Source organism: Corvus brachyrhynchos, unplaced genomic scaffold (assembly GCF_000691975.1).
Source record: "Corvus brachyrhynchos isolate BGI_N302 unplaced genomic scaffold, ASM69197v1 scaffold279, whole genome shotgun sequence".
Taxonomy (NCBI): domain Eukaryota; kingdom Metazoa; phylum Chordata; class Aves; order Passeriformes; family Corvidae; genus Corvus; species Corvus brachyrhynchos.
Window position 1 is genome coordinate 8,146,797 of NW_008246060.1, and position 10,398 is coordinate 8,157,194.

A 10,398-nucleotide genomic window follows, 5' to 3' on the forward strand; every position below is an offset into this window, starting at 1 on the left:
AGTAAACACAGAGTATCTTTCTGTGCTGGTTACAGAAGCAAAACAAAAATGTATTTGCCATGTTGGCAGAGCACAGGCAAGGGAGGACAGGAAAGATAAGCGCCTACATTTGTGTTCCACTCTTTTGAGTCTTGTTTGTGTGCAGGGACTTGCTCAGCACATAGGAAATGTATACTCCTGAGACAGAGGAGTTCAGGAGGTTAGGAATGGAATGTACCAGTCTGCAACCCTTGTGCCCAAGCAAGAAAATATTTGAAGAAAATATTTCACAAACACAAAGTTTCAGAATGAGCAGTGAGGGCACACAGATAAATTTTACTTTTTCCCTCCTCCTCAAGAAGTCAGCAGTGCATTCTTGGGTCAGAGAATAACAATTCCTTCTTTAGTCTTGTGCACTCATGCTCTGTCTTTTTTTTTTAATATAATTCAGCTCATCTCTTAGCAACAACTTTAGGCACTAAAGGAATCTGGCTTCTTATTCTCTTGCAAAGCACAAGCCCCTTTTGTGTCTACTTATGTTCTTCCAAGTACAGAAAGGAATTTTTTTTTTTTTGCCTGTCCTCCCAAATACCTGTCACTTTCAGGATAAATGGAGCTTAACTTTCACTCTTATAGCTTATGGAAGCATTTTTTAATCATTCTTTATCAAACCAGCTAGCTTCAGAGCTAAATTTCCTTCTCCAAACCATCCTCTTCATGGCCAGAGGACTGCCTGAGAGACTGTAGGTTTTTACACCGTTAGAACATTTAGCCTATCTGTGTACAGTAGTGCAGATGCAGCAAATCTATCTTGATCTAGATAAGGCATATGACATTAGTATCTTTACTATCCAAAAGAATTGTGTTCCTAGCCACTGAGACCTGCCACTAAGCTGAAATGCAGGGCTTAGTTCGGTCTGAAATTTCTTTATTGGATAAGGAGTGGCTACTAGAAGAGAGGCAAGGAAATGGGGGGGTCAGTACTGCTGTCATTTTTAATTTGGTTCTTAGTTGTAGTCCTTGTCTGTGTCAGTAATAAAAGTATCAAAAAACTCTCTCAATTTGATACCAGTATAGTGTAAACCAGCATATCTTGATTGACCACACTGGAACAATTTTGGCTTCCAAAGTAACAAACCTAGTTCCAGTGAAGTGACTTTAAAAAATTGAATAAAGATACAGCAGATGGATTCCAGAAGGAACAATTTGTTTCTCAAGAACCTAAAAGCCTAATGCTGTCTGAAAAAACATTGCATGGGCCCAGTACAGCTATTACTGATTACAGAGACACATCAGCAAGCCTGAAATGGAAAGTACACACTGTCATGGCCTGTATCTTCCTACATCTTGCCAGTTCAAAACTTCTATGAACATCCTGTAAAACATTATCAAGGAAAGCAAATAAAAGCACAGGTCATCTCTCTGTGTCACACTTTTCTTGCTGTGTGAGTGGCCCTTTCTCAGAGTCACTCTGGAAAAACGCTGTGCCACATCACACAAGCTTCCACCAAGGATACCAATGCTAAAATTACTACAAGAAGCAAAATTACATCTTTGCTTGAAAGAATGTGTTCCTGCTTATCAGAGCAAAGGTCACTGCCAGGGCAGCGTGGCTTAAGTTGTGGTTCCCTGTACATACACATACAGACATCTTTCAGACAGGCCTCTCAACTCCCAAAGCAAGAATGTGGGGAAGGGATCAAAGTGTCAAGTCCTTTTTTTGTCTCCCCCACCCATCTCGTCTCTCAAATGCAAAATAGAGTAAAAGTGAGGGCTGCTTCAAGTCTTCAGTGCAAAAGTTTTCACACAACCCAGTGACAGCTGACACACCCAACATTAAATTCCTGTTCCACATAGTTCAGACTCACAGATTTAAGTTCAGGGACAACGACGATAGCAATGAACACATGAGATAGCTGCAAAATATAACAGAGGATAACTAGGCATAGTTAAACACACAAACACATACCCCAAATCTCACAACCCAACACTATTCTTTCTGGTGCTTGCATTCTGAGTAGGAGCATATCAGTTTAGGAATAATTTTCCTATGCACAAGAGTAGATGATTTGATATGTTGTCCCATAACACAACCAAGTCCCCTTTTGTGAGTTAGGTTAGCTTTTCAGCCTGATTTTAGTGCCCATTACACATCACATACACTACCCATAAATTTTGATAGAATTGGTGATTTTCATGTTTTTGTCACTATAAACTCTGAAATTCTGGAGAGACATGAAATATCAAACAGAAGCCTAATTTCTTAGATATCCAGACATACACTTGTGGGCCATGCTTGCCACCATGCCTTCAAGGGGGGAGGCCTTGCTCTCAGTGTCCTGTCACTGCCCTGCCCACCTGCTCAGTCACCAAGAGCTCTATTGTTAGATGGCCCCACAGTCCATCTTCTGGAGGCATCAGTGGAAGCACTCAGGAACCTGACCTAAACTGTCCATCCAGTTAGCCCTTCTCCTCCTCTCTTCCTCCATTCATAAACAACAAGGCAAAGACTATGGATAAACCCTGGTTTTGGTTGTACAGAATTAATGCTATTCCTAATTTAATACATGAACCCCAGCACTAATAAGATCGTCAAATCAGAATGAGCATTTTAAATGCCTCTGCTGTATCACACTCCACTCTGTTCTTTTGTCAGCTTCCTCCAGAAGCTCAGGACAGAGTGGTATGTCTAGATATGTGTGTAATCTATTATATTTTTCACTCAGTCCCAGAACACTGTGACTTTTAGGGTTTTTTTTTGTTTGTTTAAACAAAAAAAGATCCTTTTGCCGTGATATTTGGTAGTTAGTGCTAAATTTGTATTACAGGGCACACTGAGTACTAGACATGTGAAAACATTTTTCATTAATAGCACATTTTATTGTGATTAGAGAGAGAAACACCATAACCTCTTTGGGGTCATAAAGATACCATTCTTGTTTAACTACAAGTGTGTTTTAGAGACTGCAAGGAACAGAATTTGGTAGCTGGTAGTAGAGATACTGTATGTTAGACAACTGGTCCTAAGATTTTAGCTGTCTCAGTTCGCTTGCCCAGTCCAAGGTGGTACAAGCTCACGCTGACTATTTAAATGCACTTGTCTGTGTCCTGCAAAGTCACATTACTAAAACATGGTCAAAGTAATAGTGCACATTTCAAACATAAAAAAGGTTAATTGAAGTACTTGGTCAAGGAGATCCACTATAATTTCCCAACTCCACATTTTGTCAGAAAGCCTAAGGGAAAAAGGGAAGTACTTATGAGATGCTACTGTCATTAGTCAGGCAATTACAGTCCAATACTGAAGCCCAGATTCAAACACTGAACCCAGACTAGGACACAAAAGCATCCTCACTTCAATTAAACTATCCAGAATATGATACAATGGATACATGTCCAGAGTACCATACAATGCATCACAGCTTTTAAATCTCAAATGGAGAGGTTATTTCTAATGAGACATCATCATTGTTGGTATTTATTAGCAGTGTTCATATTCAAAAGACTCTGAAACAAGCCCCAAAAAACTAAAGTCAAACTTAAAACTACATTATTGTCATAGGCCCCCAATCTAAGTGAAAACTTTTGTCAGTGACTGTGGGGAGAAAGGAATAAAAATCCCCATACATTAAGACATTACAGCTGTGGTTTGGAATACATATGAAGCAGTTTCCTGCAGCTCAGTGAAAAACAATCACTCTTAAAGAAACAAAGCAGCATTAAATAGTGGTGTTTAAAAGTCATAACATCCTACATTAGACATATTTCATTTGTGCTTTTGGTAAGTGATGACTAATTAGGCACACTGAGTCTGGCATTTTAAAAGGAAATCATTTGATAATTGGAAAACCCCACAGTTAACAGCCTTAAAGCCTATAGCATTTCCTTTTAACATAGCTAGAAAAGACCAACATTCATCTGGAGACAGGAAAAATTACAGAAATTTTAAATGGAGGAAACTTACATTCATAGGTTACAGATTAGTTTTTCCAAGGAAGACAGATTAGTTTTGCTAAAGTTTTTCAACTTGCTTTGTTATTTTTGCATTGTTTCTTTTCTCCTTCCACAGAGAACTTACATCTTCACTTTCCTGTTGAGCTCACGAGTCTTCATTCACCCACACGAGCTCCTGGCTAAAGTGGGGCTGATCTGCATTAAACAGAAGCAGCAGCTGGAAACGGGGACTGAGGCAGAAAAGGTAAATGGACCATTACATCCCTCAGTTAGCTGGGCTGCTGTCACTTATTTTCCACTCTCTCCTCATTGTAAAGCTAAATAGACTGATAAAGAATAATATGAAATTGTAATTGGCATTTGCTGCTGGATGCACTTGTATTTGGGCCTTTTTCCTTGAAGTACCTTCACTTAATTTGCTGGCCACATTTGCTAGAGGTTATGCCCTGCCTTACCAGTCAGCTGCAGGTCAGTGCTGTGCACCAGAGCAATATCTGCCATGAAACCTGCCCAGCAAGCTGGTTTGCACTTTTGAGCTTTGACCAAGTAAGGAAAATCAGATTCTAGAAGAACCCTTTCTCCAGTCAGCCTCACCATCCTATTAGATTTAGCAATAACCTCTGCTGTTAGGTTATTGTTGGGGTCAGTATAACAGTAAATCCGAAAGTTACCTCTCACAAAAATTAAAGAGATGCACTTATTTAAAAAGGTAGCCTACACTGACATGGTTTACTACAATCAGTTAAACCAAACTTACATCCATCTAAGTGTCACCATTTGCAAAGTGTATATTAAAAGACTTTGGACTGAAATTGAAGTTCCAGGAAAGTCCGAGCTGGGAATCAAATAAGAGTGACAGAAACAGGATGGTACCAACAAGTATTTAAAGACCTAAATTGTTTAAATCATGGGCATGATTTGGAACCTTTCTTCTCTGACAAGAAATTACATGCTCACATGCCTAATCTTCAGCACATTAATAGTCCCATTTTGTTTTCTCCCTGGTGTGTCTGTACTCTGAGTGAGGAGCACAAAAGGCAGCCCTTGTTGGTCAATAAAGAGTTTTTGACAGCAATACTGACCTAAGGCTTTTTCTCCCATACTATTCCTGATGTGCAGCCTCTTATTAACATCACAGAATTGCTCCACAGGACAAACTAACCATGGTGCAAAATTTCATCCAGGTCAGTCCCCTGATCTGCTCTCCAAATATCTGCATAGCTCATCCTGTAGGTGGCTGGGGAAGCCAAGGGCCGGGGAAAGAAGGTGCCAGGACCACTGCATGCAGTCCTGTACTCAGAGGTGATAATTGTCCCCAGCACCACTACCAAACTTAATTTGTGACTGAGCACACTCTGCTCTGTAAGTTGTAATGGTTCCTCAGCACCACGTAACTAAACAACAGAGATGGGAACAGCTAAAAGATGCCAGGACCATCTGAAATATGGAATGAGTCAATCTGAGCTGTACGCAGGGAAAGACTGCTGTGAGCAGAAAGTGTCCAAATACATCTGTGAAGTACTTGGATTTAAAATGAATGGGATAGAAGATGAAACTTTCGTGAATAACAATGCACTTCAGAGATTTTCAAATGAAAGCAGTCTCTGGGGACTAAATCAGCTGGGTATTTAGAGATACAATACTAATTGTAAAGTAGTATTAGTGTGGCTTCTCAACAGATGTGTTAAAAAGTCATGGCTTCCTAGTAGAAATTAAATGGCATTATATCCTAACAACAGGATGTCCAACAGAGCAGCTCATATTCCAAACACCCACATTCTTTCACCTGCTGGCAGCTTGGAAATGGGCCTGCAGGAAAACCAGCAAACAGCAGGGTGACAATAAAACACTTTTGGGATGTGGCTTTAATTTACATGCTCTTTCTACTATGCCCTTGATCCATTCCTACCTCCTTAATATAAACTGTAATTTTTTCCTGCCTTCTAAACACAAACTTCTTGGAAAACACTACCTAAACTTCTAACATTCCTCTCAAAATGCTACTTTACTGCCCTCTGCTGCAAGCACCTGTTTTACAGAACAATTTGGCCACTAGCATTTGCAAACATTTGTTTTTCTACATGGCAACAAATGAAATCTCATTTCACATGCAGGATAAAAACTCTTGACTCAAGATACTCTTAAGTATTCAGTCATAATCCATGAAGGTATCATCAGCTACCAGCACCTTCTAATTAAGTGGCTGCATAGCAGGAAATAGCTGACAAAAGCAGTTAAAGCATCTCTGATCATTTCTGATAGAGTTTGCTTATGCAAATCTCTTAAGACAAGCTGGACAGCTTGGTGCCCTGGATAGCATGTAAGCTGAGGAAGCAGCAAGAAACCAGGTTTTGAAGTTACACACCACAATACTTATCATTCTGTTGGTTTTGACACTACTGGCTAGCCAAAGAGTTCTACAGAAATACAACCCAGAGAAAAATGTATTGAAAAGAAAAACACTGTGAGGTGTCTTGGAGGCTGCTTAGAGTCCTTTTAACTGCTCATAAGAAGCAAGAATTTCACAGTTTAAGACATCAATTATAACATACAAGTCAGTAGTTAAGACTGACCATAAAGGAGAAAACTTAACTCTCCATAAGTGCATCAGAGATTGGAAAGTCTCAAATGAGATTATCAGGGAAAAATCACTTGTATAGTACTATTGAATGGAAAAAAAACCCTGTTTTTACCACTATGGTACATTTTTTCTGCAGCTAGAGAGTATTTTATGTATCTAAAGTTAAAGAAGAAATAACAGGAGAATGTAGAAGTTAGTTTCTATTAAGTCTGTTTTACCAGTCTTTGAATATGTAAGTCCCTTCAAAAATTACTATATCCCCTGGGTTTTGATGCCAGTAAGTTCTCCTTTTTAAAACCAAAGAATAAAAAAATACTCATAACCAGTTCATTGCCATTAAATCTTTCCTACAAGCTCAGTACTGCTATTGCCCTCCTTTCTAATGAAAAGTTGTTTTTCAGTCCTGTCTTGTCCCATGCAGAACAAGGTCAATCCACAGTACTTAATAGAATTATTTTTCTTCTCAAAGAAATATTTGTGGGAGAAGTATTCCCATGGACTCCAGAGAATTCTGTCAGGCCTCACAAGGGGAGGCTCGTGTCTGGAGTAGGACTAGAGAAAAGTAGGTTGGTAGGTTTATTGCAACCATGACAGAAAGGAAACTGTGCTGCTACCCACAGATCTGTGAGGTTTCCATCTGGGTTACCACATGCACCAAGCCTGTCACGCTGCTTTGGGCTTCATCAGAGTGCACATGAAACAGAAATCCCATGTTCTGCTACGCTGAGGTCTTTTAGCATTGTTCTCAGAAAGTGTACACCTTATTTTCATGAGTGGTAAAAAGCATCTGATGAAACATAAAGCTTTTTTAAACCTGAAGAGTGATACAGTTTGCAGTTTGTCTTGCAACATTCCTAACTTTCCATACTAAGAAGGCAGACCATAACAACTCAAAAGTAGATACAATGGAAATCAGTGTTCATAAATCACTGTGTTTTAACCTGTGCATGGAGTATAATCTGGGGTAATTTGGCTGAGTACTACAAGCACAAAGCTTCACTTTTCTCCTTCAAACCTTTTCCTTCTATATCAGTGCCTAAAAAAACTGATGAAATATAGCCTGGTGTTACACTGCACCTACTTCAAATCATGACAGCTAATGCTACCTCTTCAGTGGGCTCCTGGTCTTTAAGGAGCAATCTTACACACAGCAGCACTAAAAAAGCATCAGCTATGACTGATTTAGTCTCTTCTGCTGCTGGGGTCAGTCTAGACAGCCCATAAATTCTTTATGAACTGAGTGTTCATATGGAGATGTTTGCCATGGCCTGAGGTGAGATTTTGAAACCTTTCTGCTCTCACCACTCCTTTTGCAGTTCCAAAAATTAAAAAGCAAGGATAGTCAGGATGATTAATTCTGAAAAACAGTTCTGTAGCAGCTTTTGGTAAACAAAAGTGGAGTAGGCACATACCTGTTAACTTTAATTGAGTGGAAGTGCACTCCCTGGCTGATTAATTGTCCATCACCACCTACAGATTATTCAGGCTCCATGCATTTCCTAGGAAATAAGTATAAATCGTCTTTTCCCCAAGGCAGATGACAGTGGGAGTTTGGAGGACAGGCAGCAATAATCTGGAGCTCTGTCCCACACTTGAGAAATAGCTTGAAGCTGCACATGAGGGGCACTGAGACTCTGCTTTGCAGGAGTGCCCACTGCTGGCAAAAAGAATGGTGATGTTTTCTTTTTGGCCTCCCTATCCAGCTATTCTGTGTTTCTCTCATTAGCAGCATCGATTAAATGCTGTCAATAAAAACAGGTAGGAAATGCATGCTAGCAGTTTGCAGGTCTTAAACCAAAAACAGCCCAAGAAAATTCCCTCTAGACTTACAAGGAGGCACTGGCTTATTCTCAGATATGGAGGATTCAAGGGTGCATGGTTTAACTTCAAAGTTCTTATCAATGATTATTAATATCCTCATTGACTATATAATGATGAGATATACTTTAAAAAACAAAACAAAACCAGCTTTGTCACATTGACCTTTGGTTTTGATTAAATAAACTGGGACATACCATCATGAGATGATGCTTTGGCAGGAGTTGCTACCAGCATTTGAAGACATTCTCTATTTGTCTTACAGCAGTTTCCTGTGGTGACACTCACATGTTCAGTCCCCTCCTGCCCCCCAAAGAGGCTGCTGGGCAGTGCAGTGAGGGAAGGGCTGTGCTGTGCCTGGGGGGACGTCTGCACTTACACAAGTGGGGAGGGACCACAAAGCAAAGCTTCCTCTTTTTCCTCAGTGCATCACAAGTTGGGTAGGAGGATAAATATAACCTGAATTAAGGTTTGATTCTTCTTGTTCTTGAAAAGTGTACTTAGCACTCACTCTCCCAATTTTATAAGAGTGCTCCCTTGGATGTACTGGTGCTGCTGTCCATCGATACAATGGAGGGGGGAGTAATTGGCATCCAGTTCAGGTCTAACTGATGAAAAGCCTTAGATGAGTCACAGGTAACAAAAAAAAAAAATTTAGAAAACTACTCTTCCTACTCCTTTCTGTGGATGATAGCTTTCTGAGCCAATACCTTTTATTTTCAAAGTCTGTTTTGATTTAGACATCGTGGAGAGAACACATACATCTTTCCTGTCATTCATTTATTTAATATACAGCTCAGTCTGGATGGTCTGATAAATTCTATGGAACAGAAATATCTTTGTGAACATTTTTCATGGAAGACAGTTGGTAGAGTGCTGTGGTTTGAATTCAAACACTACAGTACTGCTGCCTCAGATGGCGTAAATCAGCTTAAATCCCATGGATTTCAGTTAAATAAGTCACTTGAACTGTTCTGTCACCTTTGTGGTTTTATACAGCTAACCTTGAAAATATCTTCAAAGTGTTTGGTAAGAGACGTTACCAAGCTATCATGAAAGGAGGCTAAATGATACTATTTAGGAATCTAGTGCACAGTGAAATATGTTCTTTTTTTTGGTTCCCCTCACCTACTATTAATGCAAAGTATTTTCAAGGGTGTTTCTAGATTTCTGTGAACCTTTATCAGTTAATTTAATTTGTAGTTAGACAGGTCTATGGTCAGTAATCAACTCATTGTTTCTTTCCTAGGCAAAACTAAAATCCTTCGCTGCCAAAATCATTCAGCTCCTGAAGGAATGGACTGAAACTTTCCCCTATGATTTCCAAGATGAAAAATCCATGAAAGAGTTGAAGGAGATTGCTCACAGGATCACACAATGTGATGAGGTAGGGGTGGGAGGAGGAAAAAAAAGTTAAGTGCTCAAGCAGTATTTGACAGCTGTTACACGAACTGTGCCATGTTCTGTACAATCCTGCAGGCAGTATTTTCTAAATGAACTGCAGCAGCAGTTGCTAAGCTGTCAGGGTAACCACAGGACACGGGCTGCCTGATGGACTTAATGGTCCATTAGCAGAAACTGTCTATGTCTAATCACCACACGTAAGAAGAAGAGAGAAAATAGTCATGACAATGTGAAAAATGACTGTGGTGTGGAAGGAGAAAGAGCAGTAACTATAATGGCTCAAGAGGATTTAGTAATGAATTACACGCCATCCTTTGTGCATTGTTACTACTCTGTAGGTCTAAGTTCTGCAAGGCACACCAACTAGTTGTATCAAATGTACCCTTGGCCAAGGTGAAGATGTTTATTACTTAGTAGCTCATTCCCGGCTTCTAACAATAATAAGCAGCTGATTTATTGCAATGTTTCAGGTGACAGCCACAGTATTGCTACAAAGTTTACCTTTGAGCTCTGCTAGCTAGTCCATCACCAGTCTTAACAGCTCTGAGTTTCTAGCCTGTGAAGAAAACTAGGCCTTGAAAAAACCTTCTAAAGCAAACAGATAAAGCAAATTGGAATAAAACCAAGGGCTGTTGGTTTTTGGGGGAGGGGGGAGCAAGGGG

At 39.8% G+C, this 10,398-nt stretch overlaps 1 protein-coding gene across 3 annotated transcripts in view; it reads left to right on the forward strand.

Moving 5' to 3' along the window:
- Positions 1-10,398, forward strand: part of RASGEF1A (RasGEF domain family member 1A) — a 157,293-nt gene that overhangs the window by 134,313 nt on the left and 12,582 nt on the right. For all 3 annotated transcript variants that reach the window (XM_017746388.1, XM_008642814.2, XM_017746389.1), the window contains 2 exons: positions 4,049-4,177; positions 9,582-9,719. In XM_017746388.1, coding sequence (XP_017601877.1) covers positions 4,049-4,177; positions 9,582-9,719 — 267 coding nt within the window. The remainder of the gene's footprint in view (positions 1-4,048; positions 4,178-9,581; positions 9,720-10,398) is intronic.